The sequence below is a fragment of the Podarcis filfolensis genome (assembly GCF_964270895.1).
Source record: "Podarcis filfolensis genome assembly, chromosome: 12".
In the NCBI taxonomy this organism is placed as follows: Eukaryota; Metazoa; Chordata; class Lepidosauria; order Squamata; family Lacertidae; genus Podarcis; species Podarcis filfolensis.
The window spans coordinates 33,425,649-33,446,935 of record NC_139614.1 but is presented as its reverse complement, the minus strand read 5'-3'; the positions used below and the strand labels follow the sequence as shown (position 1 = coordinate 33,446,935).

General features: G+C 43.2%; 1 protein-coding gene across 3 annotated transcripts in view; it reads right to left on the bottom strand.

Annotated features, from left to right (window-relative positions):
* The window catches only part of STEAP4 (STEAP4 metalloreductase), a 221,799-nt gene that overhangs the window by 1,945 nt on the left and 198,567 nt on the right, over positions 1-21,287 (bottom strand). Inside the window, exons 1-4 of one of the 3 annotated variants that reach the window (XM_083578787.1) lie at positions 20,771-21,254; positions 2,773-3,250; positions 1,603-2,130; positions 267-431 (exon numbers count right to left, since the gene is read on the bottom strand). In XM_083578787.1, coding sequence (XP_083434913.1) covers positions 267-431; positions 1,603-2,130; positions 2,773-3,225 — 1,146 coding nt within the window. In that variant the 5' untranslated portion in view covers positions 3,226-3,250; positions 20,771-21,254. Of the gene's footprint in view, positions 1-266; positions 432-1,602; positions 2,131-2,772; positions 3,251-20,770; positions 21,255-21,287 lie in introns of those variants that run through there. The other 2 variants (XM_083578788.1, XM_083578789.1) reach the window with 2 other exon arrangements.

Genomic DNA, 21,287 nt, shown 5'->3' with positions numbered 1-21,287 from the left:
ATCATCTAGGCAGCCTAACCAATATATTAGGAATGGAAATTGTAGTCCAGCAATGTCTGGAGAGCCACAGGTTCTCCATACCTGAATTAAGAAGAGCCAACGCTGGATTGGACTAACAGCCTATATATCCCAGAATCCTCTTTACCACAGTAGCCAACCAGATGCCCCTAGGATAATTGGGCTTTACTTCTGAAGAAATGTCCATAGGAACACACTGAAAGTGAGGAAGAAGAAAAGTTAGCTTGCTGGCTTGCAAGCTCTCTTACCTGTACGAAGCGAAACTCTCTCCAGTTGACACTGTTGCTGACAGAGGGCAAGGATGTTATTCCCAGGAGGACAAACAGAAAGAACCCCAAGATACCCAAAGAAACATACGAGTCACTCATCCAGGCACTTTCATTGTTCAATGGTTCTGTTTTGTTGTTCAACACCTAAGGTGATAAAAGTTTTAAAAATACTTTTTAATACGCAGTAGGTACAGACAGATTAAAATACAGCTATAAAATATGCTCTTGACAGGTTTTGTAGGCGCACATCAAATTGACAAAAGTTGCACCCATCAGAAGTCAGGAAATTTCTGTCGTCTTAGAATGGTAAAGACTATAGATAAAATGGAATTCCCTCTTTTCTAGATTTGCCAACATTTGTTTCTGTCAGCTGTGTAGGGAAGTTTGTTTCTGGCAGGTGACAGAAGTTTTACAAGGTTGCCCTGTGGGATGTGCTTGTTTGCTTGACCTGACAAGCGCAGACCTTGTTCAAATGTCCGCCTCTGAAAGGTCCAGAACCTTACATGGTGGACAGTGTCATGAATGAAGAGCAGGCAAGAGGGGGTCAGTTCCATGCTGTGATACGACATGTTTGGTGACTAGGCAGTGGATCTGAATTGGGCCCAAATCCAGCTGCAGGGTATGTGTGTGGGTTGGTGAATGGAGTTTATCTGGCTTCATTTTTAAGACTGAAGTGTTAGAACAGTCTCTAGGCTTCAGAGCACTTATAGTGGTGCAGATCAGAAATCAGAAAAGTGACAGAAGAGCAGAATCTTAGAATTTTTTCACAGCCTTCCCCAACAGCTCTTCACCCTTGGTGTGGTAACAGTATTGTGAGTGGGGGGGACCATCTGCCTTCCAGAGGCAGCATGGGATAAAGACCCCAATGGTTTTTGCTTTTACTGTTAAGATGGCTGGTAGTAGTTAGAGGTTCTAAATGGCAACTGGGGTTCGAACAGTTGAGGTTTCCCCCCCAGTAAGAACCAATGGCTGCTCTTACTGGAAGCCCTAGAACACCCCTCACTTTCTTTTACATTTGGATGTCTCCATGGGAGCATAGGGAGGAGCAGGGAGGGCATGATCTGTGCTGGGTGGAGAGCAGCAAGCACAATATCCTAAGCCCTTGCGATGTTTCTGATCATAGCTGTCAATGTTTCCCTTTTTTTAAAAGGGAAATTCCCTTATTCCAAATAGGATTCCTCACAAGAAAAGGGAAAAGTTGACAGCTATGTTTGATGGCTTCAAAGCCCTGCTTGCATCACATCCCCATACAAAGTTGCAAAGACCTCAGTGCTGGTGGTGGAATGGGAGAAGAAACAGCACAACATCAACTTACCTGTGCAATGACATAAGAGCTCCACCTCCATCGTACATAGCCCCGAATAGGGATCACGAGTGTGTACAAAACATGGAGGAAAGCGTAAGCCAAGGCTACCAAGCCAAGCTGTTTCCTGCAGAGCATCCATTTGTCTAGCCAATCTGGAAAGCGTCTGTACTTTGTACCTCTGTATAACTGGAGGACAGCAGCAAAGATCCCAGGCAAGTAAACCAGAGCAAGGAGGATGAGTGCCACAGCAGGGCAGACACGGTTTGGGATGCTGATGGCAATAAAAAAGGAACGGTCCACTTGTTTCTTAGAGTAAGTATAGACCACATCGCGGACCACACAGTAGAAGAAGATGAATGCACTGAGGACAAGGGAGAGATAGATGGGGTATTTCCACATTGGGAAAAGTTGCAAAGGGTAATTCTCAATTTCCGTTGCTGCTAAGAGAGACCCTTTATCCAATGGAGTAAGACCAAGGCTTCGAACGATCTCCATCACCTTTTCCTTTGACTTGCTGTCATCTCCACAGACAAATACCTGGAGCAAAACAGCAGCAGCAACAACACAATGAAGGGAGACCTTATTTATTGCCAGTGTTTGCTTTCGAACACTGCTCTGACTTCAGTAAGAAGCTGTGTTTGAATTGCCAGCGTAGGTTTAATGCCCACAATTAGTTCGTGTTTTTAGGAGGCTATCAACTGACCAGAATTTGGCTAAAACAGAAGAATCAGAAATGGGGGCAGGGAATGGGGAACCTGCAGTCTCCAGGTGGTGGAATATAAGTCCTATTATCCTTCACCATTTGCCACGATGCCTCAGGCTGATGGGAGCCTAAGTCCAACAGCAGGTCCACAGGTTCCCCAACCCTGGTCTAGGGCTTGTGATTTTCCTTAAGGGCCCTTTACCTCCCTCCTCCCCACAAAGAAGAAAATTAAAAGCTGGACTTTTCTCACTTGATGCAAACTTTCTGCTTTCTTATCAGCTCTTTGGGGCCACAAGATAAAACTAAGACTGCTAACCTTAGATGGTTAGATCTCCAGTCTAGAAACAGTTTTATATCATGCCATAAGCAGTTCACCTAGAAAGCTTTAGGATTTGCAAAATGAAGATCTAAAACTGGGCTTTCACCTTTCCAGTCTCTTTAAATGTGAGCATCTTTTGCCCCAGAGATGTCATTACCTGTCTGCTTGCATCCAGAGCACCTGACTGCAGAGCCCAGGCTGACACGGTGTTAAATGCTTTCACCACCTTGCTGCCTGGCAGGAGCTGGGCAAGATATTCAGCATTGGATTCCGGGTACTGGTTTATTTTGAGGTTGTTGCTCACATCCACCAGCACTTTCCCACGGAGAACTTCCCTTAGGTTTTCCAGAAAGCTGTAATGTGTTCTGTGGACTGCTAAAATGATAACAGCAGATGTTTCTGCAGCTTCTGCATGAGAAAGGACTGTGGCTCCTTCAGGGATCAGAGAAGAAGTCTGAGCACCTCGGCTTCCAAACACTATAGCATAGCCACACTGCATCATTTTGTGTCCTAGAGATCTTGCAAAATCGCCTGTTCCAAAAATGCACACTGTCTCCTTCTTGTTAGGTACATCTGTAGTCAGTGGAATCATTGCAGTGTTCTTCTCCATAATGGACAGGCACGATGGTCACCTACTAATATACAAGATTGTACATATTAAACCTTATATCTGCACTCGCTAGGGATAAAATAACTCAGTTTAGTTCTCAAATAACTCAAGCTCAGTGATTTACAGATCACTAAGGAGGGTTGTATAAGGTCACAGGCATATGTCCTGTTTCTTGCTGGAATCTGCAGTAATGTATGTGTTAGAAATGTGCCTGTTGGTATGAAAACTGTTGAGGTATGCTAATATTTTATATAATGCTCCTTTGACTTCTTTTGGCACAGCAGCACATCCTACAAGGTTAACTTACAAGAAACTGAAACTAGACCTTCCAGAGGATGCTGTTAGTGGGCAATTTCACTGCACTGCAATTTCACTCTCAAATGGTGTGCAAGAACAAGCAAGAGACCAGCCATCTTAGAAAAAAGACTTTCTGATGCTCTCAGTATCTTGAGAGATTCAAGTGGGGAGGGGGATTATGCAGTTTCCTTTTGCAAGTATTCTCAGGATCCAGCACAAAACACAGGAGGTGCTTCTGTTATGTGACTTGTTGTTCTGAACTTAACCTCAGCTTAAAACCTCTTTGCAAAACTACATGTAGTTTTCATGCAGAGATCTGTGTGGAACTGTGTGTTTACATGAATTTGTTGTTTTTAATCAGAGCTTCAGGGGGGTTTTTTTGGTCCCTAGAACCTTCCTTTTATATACCATATTGGCCTGAATATAAGCCTCACCCACAAATAAGCTGCACCTTTAAAATTCAAGACTTATTTGCAGGTGCAGGCCGCCTCCCAGCACTACCGCCCTGAATGGGGCATGGGGGGCAGCAGCCAGTGCCAGCGCTCAGTTCTGAGCGCACTGTGCGCCCGCTTCCTGGCACTACCGCTTCCCGCCATTACCTCCCCAAGCTGGCACCGGCTGTCTCCCGCCCCCTGTTCAGGGCAGTAGTGCCGGGAGGCAGGCGCGCAGCACTCAGTTCTGAATATAAGGTGCACTTTAACTTTTCACAGTCAGAATTTGGGAGAGGGGGATGTGTGGCTTATATTTGGGCCAATACGGTACACCTTCATTTCACTAAGTTTCTTTTTTCCCTAAAGTGGGAAATGCAAAACCACAAAGCAAATAGTATTGTCAAAGAAATGTATTCCTTTGTGACTTCAAAAGTTATTTGAAGAAATAAAGGGGTGCCATATTTTAGGAAAATCATCTGTATCAGACCTTGGCCACCTCAAAAGTCAGGTAAACATGGGGGGAGGGGGGGATGCTGCACGCCACCCATGATAATTTGGCCAAAATTTTCCCTCCCCTTTAACAATTTTTGAATGTTATTTATTTCCTTCTTTATTGATGGGGAATAGTAGGGCAGGGAGGAAATCTGGGGTAATATTTTGGGCACGATGCTAATCATCACTACCCCACCCAGAAAGAAACTTCCAAGTTGTTTGGATGCTGTTCGGCTTTAGAAAGATGGGCTATGAAATGATGAATGGATCTTACTTCCTTAGTAATTCCTTGACTTGAGAGCAACACCCCACCCTACCCACACCAAAAAACAAAAATCCAGTTTCTTTACAACAGCCTGAGAGAATTCAAACACTCTATGCTACTTCCCTAGCTGGGTGCAATAAATACACAGATAAACCCCCAGGAAACTTTTAGCTTTAGGAATGTTGAGAGCCTCTTTGGCCACTAGGTGGCAGCATGGATTTGCTTTGCAACTTTATGTCTTTCTGCTTTTATGTCAGCCTTATGGCTATATACCTGTGCTTGAAAAGGAAATACTAAAGAGATATATTTGTTTTTCTTGTGGGAAATAAATGCTATAGAAATTCTATAAATAAGTGAAACAGCATTTAGTACACACTATATATATTTTCCTAACTATGGCTTTACCTTCTCCCTGTTTCTCACCAAAATTGGAATAAAAAGGGGAAGACTAGAGTTGCCAAGGGGGTATGTTTTAGGGCTGCCCTCGCTGATTAAACCTACATAAATGTGCACATGCCTGGAAAAAAATAGGTCCGAAGAGACAAAATGCAGGATGCTTTTCAGAGTAGAACCACTGAAATTAATGAATATAGAATCACAGAATTGTAGAGTTGGAAGGGACCCCAGTGGTCATCTACTCCAAACCCTTGTAATGAGGGAATCCTGTCCACAGTCATCCCTGGTTAACACACTGACCCACTGTACCACCCAAGGGCTAAGTTGGGTCTACTCTGACCAAAACGTTGTCATACTCAAGAGTAGATGCATTCAAACCCCTTTTCTGAGGGGTCTCAAAAACTTTGAATGCACCCCACACCCAAAAAAACCCCCACACCCTGAATAATTTTTATTGCCCTCTTGTGCTGAAGAGTTATGTAATCAAAACTGACCTTTTTGATAGCTTTTGGAATGCCAAGGGTGTCATTGACTACTAGGAAAAACAGCAGTGTATGCGCAGCCTCGTTTTACCTCCAAGGATCAAGCCCAAACAGCAGGGATGAGAAACCTGTGGCCCTCTGAATGTTGTTGGACCACAACATCTGGAGGGCCCACAGGTACCCCATCCTTGTAATGCAGTGGGGAACTGTAAAGTACAGTGGTACCTCAGGTTAAGTACTTAATTCGTTCCGGAGGTCCGTTCGTAACCTGAAACTGTTCTTAACCTGAAGCACCACTTTAGCTAATGGGGCCTCCTGCCGCCGGAGCACGATTTCTGTTCTCATCCTGAAGCAAAGTTCTTAACCTGAAGCACTATTTCTGGGTTAGCGGAGTCTGTAACCTGAAGCGTATGTAACCTGAAGCGTATGTAACCCGAGGTACCACTGTAGTGGGGAACCACAAGCCTGAGGAACAAAATGTGGCCCTCTAGACCTCCCTGTCTGACCATTGTGACTATCAGCAGGCCACACACACCTCATCACTCCTGCTTGGTGCTCTACTTCATATTTTTGCTGGTGTCCTTGAACCCTCATCATGCCTCTTGGTTGCCCAGATGGAGGATAGAGAGGTAAATATTACTTTAAATGGCCACCTTTGCTGCTGGCTCCACCCACCACTCTTATGTGACACCCCCAGATAGGAATGAGGCCCTCAATCTGAAAAAGGTTGCCCACTTCTACTGAATAGTCATGGGAGACGAGAGTCATAGCAAACACACTTGATATAGCATTGCTAATGTGCAATTTATTTATTTTTTACATTTCCCAGAAACACTTATATTTTGGTCCAATATTTTGTGGTGGGGCTGGGGGGGCGGTTAGAGAGAGGGGTTGGAACTCCCATGTTTTCCTCTTCTTATTCTTTCTTCATTCCTACTCTTTTGTTTTTCCAGTATTGCTACATCTAGGAAATGAATGTCCAACTTAAAATGGGGGGGGGGGGGAGGAGAGATAAAATAAAAATGAGTATGTTGTGAATTATAAGAGCCTTCTGTTATGAGGTGCACATTGAGAAATACAAAATAAACCGGGGGGGGGGGGAGATCTAAGGGCCAGGCTCGTAATGCAGCAAATTTATCAGTGTAATTTATTTTTTAAGGAAATGAGCCCCTTTCTCCGGCGCACATACTTTCAGCAAAAAGATTCTGCGCCGTGAGTTTTGACACAGCAGATAAAACGAATTGTTAGAGGTGATAAATCCTCTTGTGGAGAATGTGCCGCTGTTCTGCTCCTCACATCTCTGCCTTTTATCAGGAGAATACTAAAGCTGCCTGGAGGTTCCCGAGACATATGAAGCAGAGGTCTAAAAAGATGTGCTTAATGTTGTCTAAATCATAACAAACTACTGAAAGAGCTGCAAATCTCATCGCCTCAACCTGTTCCCATAAATACATAAGACCAGGCTTAAAAGTTGAGTCGTTTTCTTTGCATTTCCAGGGTTGTTGAACGGTTCAGGGTCTAAAAGTATCAGGCGTTAATCCAGTCCAGTCAACTGCGGAGTGAATTGGAAATGAGCCCATAAAGTCCAGGAAGTTTCAAAGGTAGAGCCAGGCTTACAAAGGACTGAGCAGGGTGTGTGTGTGTGTGTGTGTGTGTGTGTGTGTGTGTGTGTGTTTATGCATGGTGTTAAAATATACACTTGACTGCAACAATGCGGGTTTCTGACTTGTAGGGGATACAAAAAAAATCGGTATCTCGAATAATGGTAGTTTTCAACAGTGTGATTTTTATCCTTTGCGCTGATGTAATTCTCAGTTGCTGGTTTTACAGTGACTCTGGTTTCACAATGTTTAGATTTCATCTTTTTATTGTATTTTACTTTAGATCTCATGGTTTTATTTTTCACAAAAACCTTTGTTCTTGGACAGTACAGAAATACTGGAAATAAGCTAAAACTGTTAATAACGGCTTGTGGCCAGTTACAGCTTTCAGCAGAGTAGCTGTCGCTTGTTGCAGCAAAAAACGTTTTGTGGCACCTTAGAGGTTAGCAGATTTGTTTTGGCCTAAGCTTTTGTTGACTTCTAGGTTCTATACCATGTGACCAATGATCCTCCATGCCTTTCCACGCCACCCCATGATTAGGGATGGGTGATTCCCCCCCCCCAATGTTGATGTCTATCAGTTTCTCATTTTTCCAATTTTCAGGTCACCACATTTCAGTATCATTCTGTATTCTTTTTTCCCCTCTGGAAAATGCATCAGCATTTTAGTACTCATCCCCCCCCCAAAATACACATCTTTATATTCAATTTTGCCCAATGCACACATTTTGGTATTCAGTGTCCCCTTCAAATATAAGGCATTTTCCCTTCAAATGTAAGGCGTGGTGTAGTGGTTAAGAGCGGTAGACTCGTAATCTGGTGAACTGGGTTCGCTTCCACTTGGATGATGGACTCAAGGGCATCCTGATCAAATTTGCAGATGACACCAAACTGGGAGGGGTGGCTAACACCCCAGAGGACAGGATCACACTTCAAAACGACCTTGACAGATTAGAGAACTGGGCCAAAACAAACAAGATGAATTTTAACAGGGAGAAATGTAAAGTATTGCACTTGGGCAAAAAAAAATGAGAGGCACAAATACAAGATGGGTGACACCTGGCTTGAGAGCAGTACATGTGAAAAGGATCTAGGAGTCTTGGTTGACCACAAACTTGACATGAGCCAACAGTGTGACGCGGCAGCTAAAAAAGCCAATGCAATTCTGGGCTGCATCAATAGGAGTATAGCATCTAGATCAAGGGAAGTAATAGTGCCACTGTATTCTGCTCTGGTCAGACCTCACCTGGAGTACTGTGTCCAGTTCTGGGCACCACAGTTCAAGAAGGACACTGACAAACTGGAACATGTCCAGAGGAGGGCAACCAAAATGGTCAAAGGCCTGGAAACGATGCCTTATGAGGAACGGCTAAGGGAGCTGGGCATGTTTAGCCTGGAGAAGAGGAGGTTAAGGGGTGATATGATAGCCATGTTCAAATATATAAAAGGATGTCACATAGAGGAGGGAGAAAGGTTGTTTTCTGCTGCTCCAGAGAAGCGGACACGGAGCAATGGTTCCAAACTACAAGAAAGAAGATTCCACCTAAACATTAGAAGAACTTCCTGACAGTAAGAGCTGTTCGACAGTGGAATTTGCTGCCAAGGAGTGTGGTGGAGTCTCCTTCTTTGGAGGTCTTTAAGCAGAGGCTTGACAACCATATGTCAGGAGTGCTCTGATGGTGTTTCCTGCTTGGCAGGGGGTTGGACTCAATGGCCCTTGTGGTCTCTTCCAACTCTATGATTCCCCGCTCCTCCACATGCAGCTGCTGGGTGACCTTGGACTAGTCACACTTCTTTGAAGTCTCTCAGCCTAACTCACCCCACAGAGTGTTTGTTGTGGGGGAGGAAGGGAAGGGAGATTGTTAGCACTTTGAGACTCCTTAAGGGGAGTGAAAGGTGGGATATCAAGTCCAAACTCCTCCTCCTCCCCCTCCTCTTATTCCTAATTTGTTGCTTTTTGTGTACATTTCACCTCTAATAAAAGCATCTTTGTACACTTTATTTTCTGCTGGAGAACGGCACAACAGAATTAGAAATGGAAATTTGAAAAGACAGCTGTGTTTTTGGTTTGCGTATGGTTTCAGGAAATAGGAATTAGGCAGGTTTGCATTAAAATTTGAGCCGAAATGAACTTCTTCACCCACCCCTAGCCTTTAGCTAAGATTCTGCTTGTGATCGTCTGGTAATTGTTGACTACATCTCTCACTGCAAGCCCATAGCATTCAGCATAATCATGGGCTTCCTGGTAACTGTGCTTCTAACAGCAGAGGCGTTAGTTACATGACGACCTTGGCCATAGCAGGATGTCATAACCATTATGCCAAGCAGCTAAAACAACACCTCTGGCTCTGGTTTGACACCGGGAAGTTCCTTGATGTTGCAATTGGGTCTTGCTGCCAGCTCCTGCTGGTAAAGTGCCTGCAAAAACACGGTGTGTGACCTCTTAGCACTTACTCATGTAAAGAGCTTCTAACATAAAGAGAAACTCATACAGGAGATTAAAGGAAAGGACAATAGCAAAACATGCTTATGCAAATTTGTATCCTCTGTTGCAGTTAGAATGGATGTGTGTAGGTAAAGGTAAAGAACCCCTGGATGGTTAAGTCCAGTCAAAGGCGCTTTTCAGGCCGAGGAAGCCGGAGTTTGTCCGCAGACAGCTTTTCCGGGTCATGTGGCCAGCATGACTAAGCCGCTACTGGTGCATGGAGGACTGTGATGAGTGCCAGAGTGCATGGAAACACTGTTTACCTTTCTACTGCAGCAGTTCCTTTTTATCTACTTACACTGGTGTGCTTTCGAATGGCTAGGATGGCAGAAGCTGGGACAGAGCAACGGGAGCTCACCTTCTGATCGGCAAGTCCAAGAGGCTCAGTGTTTTAGACCACGTCGCCTTGGGTGTGTGTAAGAAAAACATGTCAGTAGCTACACAGAGATAATAAGATGCCTGACAGACATAATGACATCAGGTAAAGCTCTTCCCATAATTGCATTTCCATACTAGAAGAGACCTAAACTGCTGAATATCTGCCTGCTACACAGCTGTTAAAGGCACAAGCACGCTATTCTCCTCCAGCACCAACCCTAAACTATGCAAAGACCCCAGGTGCTAACCAGGATGCTGCTGGCAGTAGGGAAGGAGATTTTCACTCCCAAGTTGTGTTTTCATATGCAGGGCTTTGCTCTTCCTAAGAAAAATGTACTGCACTCATGGGCTTATAAGGCAGAACTGACAGCCCGTCATATTGATGGGTGCCTTTGCCTCTGTTGATTTTATAACGAGGTTACTCTCGAAAACAAAATGAGCAGGTAGTGATGCATGTCTCTTCACACCAAGTTATTGTTAGTACTTCTAAAGGTCAGTTGCAGGCCAATTCTTTAACATGTTGCAGTGTACTACAAATCAAGCTACAGCAGGGATGGAGAACCTGTGTCCATGCAGATGTTGCTGATGAACTACAGTTCTCAGCACCTGTGGAGAACTGCGGGTTCTTCACCCCCCCAAATACAGGGTTGGCTAGGACATCAAAACTTTATTTTAGTGTACAACCGCTGAAGGAAGTCTGTAATGAAATTTTAGAGGGGAAGAAGGCACCCGAATCGTGGAAAGAAGCGTATATTACACTTATACCAAAATCGGAGACTGAGAAGAACCAGATTAAGAACTACCGCCCTATATCATTACTTAATGTGGATTACAAAATTTTTGCAGACATTTTGGCAAAAAGACTGAAGAGAGTTTTGGTGGGAGAGATTCACAAAGACCAGGCGGGCTTTCTTCCAGGAAGACATTTATCTGACAATGTGAGAAACATAATAGATATTATGGAATTATTAGAAGCCAATATTAATACTAAGGCAGTATTAATATTTGTGGACGCGGAGAAAGCCTTTGACAATATCTCTTGGAGCTTTATGAAAAAGAATCTTGAAGGGATGGGGGTAGGCCAAGGTTTTGAGAATGGTATAGGTGCAATTTATTCTGAACAAAAAGCAAAACTAATTGTAAATAACGTGATTAACTGAAGAATTTGCTATTGAAAAAGGGACATGACAGGGGTGCCCAATATCCCCATTACTTTTTATATCTGTCCTGGAGGTTTTATTAAACATGATCAGAGGGGACCAGCTGGTTAAAGGGATTCAGGTCGGAGCTAAACAATACAAACTGAGAGCGTTTGCAGATGACCTAGTATTAACTTTACAAGAGCCAGACACTAGTACGAAAAGAGTTTTAGAGCTAATACAAGTATTTGGTCAAGTAGCAGGTTTTAAGCTGAATAAACAGAAAACGAAAGTACTGGAGAAAAATTTAACAGTTGCTGAAAGAGAGAGGTTTCATAGTGAAACCGGTTTAATGGTAGCAAAGAAAGTGAAATACCTGGGGATTAATTTGACATCTAAGAATGTGAACTTATTTAAAGACAATTATGAGAAATGTTGGACAGAAGTTAAGAAAGATTTAGAAATATGGTCAAATTTGAGACTTTCCTTGTTAGGCCGAATTGCTGTTATCAAGATGAATGTTTTGTCGAGAATGTTGTTTTTGTTTCAAACATTGCAGATTGTGGATAAAATGGATTGTTTCAAGAGGTGGCAGAAAGACATATCTAGATTTGTCTGGCAGGGCAAAAAGCCCAGAATAAAATTTAAGATATTAACTGATGCAAAAGAAAGAGGGGGGTTTGCCCTGCCGGACTTAAAATTGTATTATGAATCAGCGGCTTTTTGCTGGCTGAAAAACTGGCTGCTTCTTGAAAACACAGACATTTTGGATCTGGAAGGGTTTAATAATAGGTTTGGTTGGCATGCATATATATGGTATGACAAGGTTAAAATTCATCAAGGTTTCAAAAACCATATTGTTAGGAAAGCACCATATAATGTTTGGATTCGGTATAAAGATCTATTGGAAAACAAAACCCCTAGGTGGCTGTCACCAATGGAAGCTAAGGAAGTGAAAAAACTTAATATGGAATCCAAATGGCCAAAATACTGGGAAATCATAGAACAAGAGGAGGGAAAAGTGAAATTGCAGAGCTATGAGAAATTGAAGTCTAAAGTAAGAGACTGGCTTCATTATTACCAGATAAATGAAGTTTTCAAACAGGACAGGAAAATCGGCTTTCAGGTGGAGAGATCAAAATTAGAAACTGAATTGTTGGAACCCAATACTAAGAATTTGTCAAGAATGTATAACTTGCTGTTGAAATGGAATACACAGGATGAGATGGTTAAATCAGCTATGATTAAATGGGCACAAGACATTGGTCATAACATTATGTTTGCTGACTGGGAACAGTTATGGACTACCGGTATAAAATTTACGGCATGTAATGCCTTAAGAGAGAACATTATGAAAATGATTTATAGGTGGTACATGACCGCAGTCAAGCTTGCAAAAATCTATCATACGCCCAATAATAAATGCTGGAAATGTGAGGAAACTGAAGGTACTTTCTACCACCTTTGGTGGACGTGCCCAAGGATCAAGGTCTTCTGGGAAATGATCTATAATGAAATTAAGAAGGTCCTTAAGTGTACCTTTCATAAGAAACCAGAGGCCTTTCTCCTGGGCATGGTAGGCCAATTGGTGTCAAGGAAAGATAGGACGTTCTTTATGTATGCTACAACAGCAGCAAGAGTTCTTTTAGCAAAGTATTGGAAGACACAAGAACTACCCACGCTGGAAGAGTGGCAGATGAAGGTGATAGACTATATGGGACTAGCCGAGATGACTGGCAGAATCCGCGACCAAGGAAAAGAGACGGTGGAAGAAGATTGGAAGAAATTTAAAGTTTATCTTAAGAACTGTTGTAAAATTAATGAGTGCTAAAATGTCATGGGTAATGTAAAACAGAATTGCAGTGACAAATAATTGGGTAAGAGAAAAAGGATTAAAGAAAGTGAATTATAAGTAATTGAAATTAGGGGTTGCTGGAAAAGTTTAAAACAGGGATGCAGAAAAGGGAGGTATGGGGAAGTCATTGAAACAAGGTTTAAGGAAAAGAGGTTATGAAATTATACGTGTTTATATGTTTGTTTGTTTATGTATTGTCAGTTGTATTGTGTTTTAATATATGTTGGAAAATTAATAAAAATTTATATATATAAAAAAAACAAAACTTTATTTTAGTGTCTCTACGATTTATCTTCGTATGTGTGTGTGTGGCACACAACAAACCCTATTTTCCACCTCTCCATTCCTCACTGGGGCAGCAGGTGTTTGCTCACATAAAGCAAGCCCTGTTGCCTCCCATGCTTTTGTCATGTCTGGAAGTGTATGTCGGCCTTTTCCACAGCAAGTGCACATGCAGCTCCTCAGGGCTTTGAGTGCCGCATAATGTAGCCTCTTGTGCTTTCAGATCAAAAGACATTCTTCCGCCACAATCTGAAAACACACAGACGGGAAAGAAATAATGACAGCTGACTCAAGAACTTGGATCTGTAACTGGAGCCTGGATGGATAACAAACAAAGAGCTGTCCTTTCAAAGGGAACAGTCTGCACCTGAATAACAAGAATTGCTAGAAGAAGCAGGGCAAGTGAGGAATCGTTGGTCTCTGAGTGAATCACTGGAGGGAAACCGCAGGAAAGTGGATTAGCTGGGTGGAGCTGGAGCAGGCTGGGTCCTGCACATATGGATCAGAGATGGAGAGCCTGGGCCCTCCAGAGTTTGACTCCCAATTGCCATCAACCCCAGCCAACAGCGCTTGGAGGGGCCACCAGTTCCCCACCCCGATATATTTGGAAATGGTGGAGTTATGTCGTTAAAATGAGTGATGAGTGGAGTGGCCATGCTCTCATGTCACTTTATAAATGATGGTTAAACTTAAGTATGGTTTATAGGTGAACATGTAAAGGTAAAGGGACCCCTGACAATTAGGTCCAGTCGTGACCGACTCTGGGGTTGCGGTGCTCATCTTGCTTTATTGGCCGAGGTACAGCTTCCGGGTCATGTGGCCAGCATGACTAAGCCGCTTCTGGCAAACCAGAGCAGTGCATGGAAACGCCGTTTACCTTCCTGCTGGAGCGGTACCTATTTATCTACTTGCACTTTGACGTGCTTTCGAACTGCTAGGTGGGCAGGAGCAGGGACCGAGCAATGGGAACTCACCCCGTCGCGGGGATTCGAACCACCGCCCTTCTGATTGGCAAGTCCTAGGCTCTGTGGTTTAACCCACAGCACCATCCGCGTCCCAAAGGTGAACATGTAGCATGGTGTTAAAACTGCAGCCACTTTGATTCTCCTCTGTTCCTGCTGCTGGCCATCAACTAAGCTACTGATGGACTTAGCATTATACCTGAACCTGAGCTTGAGCTTTGTTTCCCCCAAACAAACCTTGTGGTTACAGTTTGTGGTTTGTTTGGACAGAGACAATGATTTAATTTGAAGAAGCGTGTTGAGGCTCCTGCATTGCAGGAGGTTGAACTAGATCAGTGTTTCCCAACTTTGGGTCTCCAGCTGTTTTCGGACTACAATTCCCATCATCCCTGACCACTGGTCTTGCTAGCTAGGTAGCTAGGGATGATGGGAGTTGTTGTCCAAAAACAGCTGAAGACCCAACGTTGGGGAACACTGAATTAGATTATCCTCAGGGTCCCTTCCAAGACTGCAGTTCTTTGATTCTATGAGAAGGAAGAGCAAAGCAAAGCCCAATGAACCTGTAAACCACAGCTAAGCTCAACTATGGTTTACAGTGATGTGTGAGTCAGGTCATTGTTTATGTGAGCTGCTTTAGAAGGCCATTGTCCTGAAAAGCATCATGCAGATATTAGGATTTATAATAAATAATAGTAAATATGGACTTCAGCCTTACATTTTTCAGCGTATTTACAGATGGAGATCTAGTTCAGAGATGATCAGATCTTGTTGGACTCCAACCTCCAGCAGAACTGGTAAGGGATGATGGGAGTTGGAGTTTTAAAACATATGGAGGGAAAGTTTCCTAGCTCAGGGACGTTTAGTAGGTGATCTTGTCGTGTAGGGATGATGAAAGCTGCTGCATTCATTGAAATTCCATCTTCAACATAGCAGTTACAGGTATGGCCAGCCCACAATATTTTGCACCTGTTGACTCTGCTCTTCTGGTAAAGTCTCAGGCCTCTTTAGGCAACAAGATGTTTGGGTGCTCAAAAGGGACCATGTTACTAAAAACAGAAACCTCTCGCAAGTATCCATACTTTCCTTTTTAATTATGGGCTTGGCTGGAAAGCAATTAAAAGGCATCCGGTTCACCCTCCTACACGGAGGCAACAAACAGCATGCTGAAACCATTCTTCTTAATTTGTTTTAACCAATTCTCTTCTTTAAAAAAACCACACAAAACAGTTCTGGAGAAGATGCCACTACATCCATCAAACACATAAAAAGAGCCCTGCTGAATCAGGCCAAAGGCCCACTAATCCAGCACCATGTCCTTACAGTGTCCAAGCACAGGCCGCTGGAAGCCTGGAGGTATGACCAGAGTGCACCCACCCACTTTTGACTTCCAGCAACCAGCGTGAAGAGGCACACTGCCTCTGACACTGGAGGGAGACCATGGCCATTGCGGTTAGTAGCTATAGATTAGCAGCCCTGTGCACACTAATTTTGTCTAATCTTATGTTGGTGGCTATCGCTATATACTGTGGGAGCAGATTCCTACTTTAACTATGCCCTGGTGTGAAGGACTACTTTCTTTTGTCCATCCTTGATCCACCAACATTCCACTTCATTGGATGTTCTAGCTTAGTAGTATGAGAAGGGCTTTTTCCGTTCTGTGCGTAATTTTACGCATCCCTTATCATGTCTCTTCTTATTGGTCTTTTCTCTAAGCCTTTTACCGTATTTTTCGCACTATAAGACGCACCTTTTCCCTCCTAAAAAGCAAGGGGAAATGTGTGTGTGTCTTACGGAGCGATTGCAGGCTGCGCAGCTATCCCTGAAGCCATCCCTCTTGCTGTTCTGGCTTCAGCGAAAGCAACACAAAGCCTCTTCAACAACATTTGATTCAGAATATTTTTTTTCTTGTTTTCCTCCTCTAAAAACTAGGGGCGTCTTATAGAGCGAAAAATACGGTAGTTCTCTGTGTTGTAACCTTATCTCAAAGGAGAGTAGCTCCACCCCCTCAATCATTTTTGTTTCCTTTTTTTCTGAAACATTTCCAGCTCTGTAGAGTTTTATTTTGGAGGCAAGTCAATCAGAACTGTATACAGTATTTCAAGGGCAGTCGCACTGCAAATTTGTACAGTGGCGTATTATCGGCAGATTTGTTTTCAATCCCTCTTCTAATGATCCCTAGCATAGGGTTGCCATATTTCAAAAAGTGATTTATTTATTTTTTCAGAATCTAAAAACAACAATAAAAACCTAATTTTGGGCCAAAGTTGTTGAGCTGTTGTTGTTGGTTTTTTGTTTAGCTATTTTCAAGGAAATTCACCAAAATCTACACTTCCAATATAGGTTGCCATACATTCGGATTTTCCCGGACATTTCAGTGATTTCCACCCGGACGGTTTCCGATGACCAAATCCCAGCTATGTCCAGGAAATTCCAGACATATGGCAACCCTACCCTAGAACGACATTTGCCTTTTTCACAGCTGCTATGCACTGGGTTGAAATTTTCACCGAGCTATCCATTACAACCCCAAGGTCTTGTTTCTGGTCAACCACCACCAGTTCAGATCCCATCAGCGTATATGTGTCAGGCGTGGAGTATCTTCTCCTCCCCCAGTAGCCTCAGATAGCGCGAAGAACAAACAGTTCGTATTTATGGCTTTTTATTCAGTTGTCTGGTTGTAAGACAAAAGACCCATGTCTCTACGCATAGGAGATGTCTGAGCCCCCCTCTTCTGTCTCCCACAACATCCTGGTAACCTACGGGAAGTCCCAGGAGTCATACTCCTTTGCATCCTTTGTTCTTGAATGTGTAGGGACCTATGTGCCCTTGGTGAAGGAGGGTCTTCCAGGCTCTCCAGGGAGGTCTCCTCTGGTTGCTCTCTAACTCCCCCCTCTTCTTCTATTATCTTGAAGCTAGGCATTTCTTCACACAGCTGTGAAGCAGCCCTGTCTCCTTCTCCTTCTGAAACTGTAGGGGGGGCTTCCCCCTCCCCCTCCCCTTCTGAGAGGAGCCGATCAGACCAAGGGCTCATTTCCCATTCCTCCTGTTCAGTCCAGTCCAGTGAACTTTTTGTATTGGGGGGGGGAAGGTTGCTCTGGTGTGCATTCCTGTACTCTTCACATCTAACTGCATTTGCCATTTCACTGCACATTCACCCAGTTTGTAGAGGTTCATCTGGAGTTCCCTGAAGTCCCTTTTTGTTTTAGCCACCCTGAACAATTGGTTATCAGCAGCAATTGAGTACTAGCAGATGGGTACCAGCTGCCTGACTGCTTGTCCCTACCTCTAAATCTTATAAGAACAAGTTAAAACAAGTTCAGGTCAGAAGTGCCAACTTGAATAAAATATTGGCTGGGGGGGGCAGGTAAGCCCCGCCTGCACAATTGATCACATGATGCGGCACATGCACGCACCATTTGAATGGCAATGCCCATCAACTTTGGGGGGCCTGCCCCCCTCAAATATTTTATTCGGGGGGGTGTCAAAGGGACCTGGGCCCCTAGGAGTTGGCTTCTATGACTCACGTTATTCCTCATTATTTTGACAGTTTTGTCAGTGCTCTTCCTTACAAACAACAAAACAAATCCTATTATCTATGCTGCTGCAGTTTAAATGAATAACCCTGTGTTTCCTTTCTGAGTGGTATAATATGCACTGTGCATATGTGTGGGCATAAAAAGCAGGGAATGGGTGTGTATATAGGTCATTAATAAATAGGGCGCAACACTGATAGCAAGCCTCATCTACAAACTAAACCTCCCTGTCCAGCTTTGCACATGTTTTGCTCAAGGAACCAGTATGTTGAAAATCCAGCTGTGCACCACAGAGTACATTTGCAAGAACCTCACTGGTCTGGTGCTCTTTCAGTTCATTAGTTACTTTCTTTAGTGCATCGGGTGATGCGGACTATGGCTTGAGATTGCATGCAAATATTTTAGTATGCAGTTGGAACACTTCCTTTGCTATTACTGTTTCAAATGACTCTAAATCACCCCTACCAACCATTCTAGGAGCTTGGAAAGGTCATATCTTGTCTTTCTCCTTCTTAAGAATAATGTCATGGTTCCTACTTCAATATATCATTTAATTTTCTTTTTTACAACTATCTGAAAAGTGAGTGACTTTTAAAAAAATAATAATAAAAGTGCAGATTTACAGGGATGAGATGAAATACTGTCAATAGTGGTTGTCTGGATTAATGATGTGCTACAACCGCAAAGAAAGGATTAAAACTCAAGCTATTGATATTACTAAGATGCTTGCAGATTCAGTTACAGGATCATTTATATTTACATTTTTCAAAGAACATATAACTTAGTAAACGAGCTTTTGCATTTTCTTCCCTTCCCACCCCAAATTTCCCCCACTTTAAGTGGACTTTAATGTGATCAAGGAAGTCAGTCATGAGACAGTGGTATTTGGTTACTGCTGATGCGCTGACTAGATGGACTGCCCTCCACAATCCTTATTCATGGGCTGGACATAATAAAATCATAGAATTGTAGACATGGAAGGGATCCTGAGGATCATCTAGTCCAACCCCCCTGCAGTGCAGGAATATGTAGCTGTCCCATACGGGGACTGAACCTGCAACTCTGGAGTTATCAGCGCTGTGCTGCAACCAACCAAGCTATGAATAAAGTAGGTTGGATCTAGACCCGTGGTTCCCAACGTAGGGCACACACCCTACAGGGAAGCAATTTGATTTTTAAGGGGGGCAATTCGAGAATGAGTTATTAACAGTTAATGGACTTTTAGGCTTCCTCCACATGAATTGGACTTCACTTTTTGAATAATAAGAATTATATGTCACAGGGGGCGGTCATCAGGATTTTAGAGATGCTTAGGTGGGGCATGGCCAAAGAAAGGTTGGGAACCACTGATCTAGACCAAGCTAACTGCACTTAGGCCCTATTGAAATCAGTGGGGCAACTTAGCCAATCTTTAGCCTCAGCCCCATTAATTTTAATGGGAACTTAGTGCACTCAGCTTGGATCCAGCACAATCATGGCACACTAGCCATAACGCTTAATAAGAAATGTAATGCAACATAGCGACGACAATTTAGCAAATAACATTTAAAGCCTACCTTCTGAGGGTACAAATAAAGATAATAGAAAACAGATTGTTTTGTCTTGCATCCCACATATGTGATGGTAAATAAGATTTTATTGTACTAGCAAAGGCCATGACAAAACCATACAAACACTATCAAAAGAAAATATATACATGTGTAAAAACAAAGCCATCAGAACCACATAATCGCAAGTGAGACTGAAAACAGGGCAGCTCCATGACTACCATGTGTAATGGTTTTAGGTAATCATGAAGTGGGAGATGCTTTTTAAGGTGTTTAATGTTTTGCTGTTGTGCACTACTCTGCTATTTTATGGTATGTCAGTATATAAATAAGGAAATCAGATCTTGCATTAAGCACATAAAAAATACACACAGAGTATATTTCAAACCTGGTACCCAATACCCAATGCTGGAAGAGGTGACTCCATCACAGTGGATTTGCTGTTGTTGTTCTTGTTGGATGGCAAAGCAGACTAAATTTTCCAGTGCCTTGGGGGCAGATGCACATGGTACAATCCCAAAACTGGAGAAGCCATTTCTGGAGGTGTGATGGGGATCAGAGATGTGTGATGAGAAAGGGAATGCTAACACCTTTGCCAATCCTGGGAGTGCCTTTTCCTCTTTCAAAACGGGGGGAAACAAAGCCATCTTTCGAAACCTGCACTTCTCTGAACTTTGCAATGTAGTTCTTTGGATAAGTAATATATACAGTAAAGGTGCATATGCTAGTATAAAGTGTGCGCAGCAATGCATGTATTGGTGAAAATAACATACAAATGTGCTGTATTAGGGTAAATTGGTTTACCAAAATGTGCACATTGGGCTAAATCAAACACAAAAAATGTGTCTGAGAAAATTGCACTAAAGTGCTGCTGAATTTTCATGAGAACCTTAAAAAAAATAAATCACAAACTGATGTGGAAATGTGTAGAAGTGAATTTAAGACTGGAAAAACAAGGAACAGAGAGAAACCAAAACTGACATATTAAAAAAGGTCTGCATTCCACTTCATGGGATGACGTGGACTCTTAAGTCCCAGAAAGCTTTTCCCATTTGTTCATTTTTAAAAAGTTGCCACAGGATCCTTTGTTGCCTATGTATGTCTAGTCTGGCCTTGAATGACACTTTTGGACCAGCTATTCACATTTTGCAATTTCACCAAAGAGATGCAAGCCCTTTTCTTTTGCATTTCCAACAGCAGGAGGAAAGTAGAAACAAGTTTGGATTAGCCACCGCATAGCATCTGTGCCCAGCAGAGACTAACTTGAAAAGGGTGCCTGTTTCTAAAATATCGCATTCAATAAAGAAGGTGCGAACTGAGACTTTCTGCAAACACTTTGGTGGGTCTCCCAAGGGGAACAGTGAGATTTGTCAAAGTTCTCAATTTAAATTGCCACTTACCTTCCGCACTCTGCTGCCTGTGGTATTTCCACCCCTCCTTGTCACTTACTGAGCGCAGCTGCAGCTGCAGGCAGCATCTGGCTGGAGGAACTACAGATGCTTCCCTTTGCTTGGAAGAGAATGAGGAAGTACTTTGTTACTCCTGGACATTCATCAGCTGGAGAGGAGAGGCAGAGAAGGGAGGGGGAAGAGAGGGAGGTTGGGGATTTTGCAAGTCTGGGCCTGGAGGGTGGAGAAGGGAACAGAATTTCCCGGCGAGCGCCTTGGGGGAAATTCCCTGCCTTGGTATTTTTTCATTGGATGAGGTTCAGCCACGGCTGCTTACTCTGCCTGTTGGCAAGTGCTGAACTTCTGGCTCCTTGCCAGCTCCTTGTTCAAGCTGACTTCTCTTCTGAGTTTATACAGTTGGAAGTAACTCAGCTGCTTCAAAGGCAGAAGGAAGCTGTAGCTACTGCAGGAGCCATGCCTATCTCGCCTGTAGATCATGAGTGGTAATTTTATTCATCAGTTTATTCCC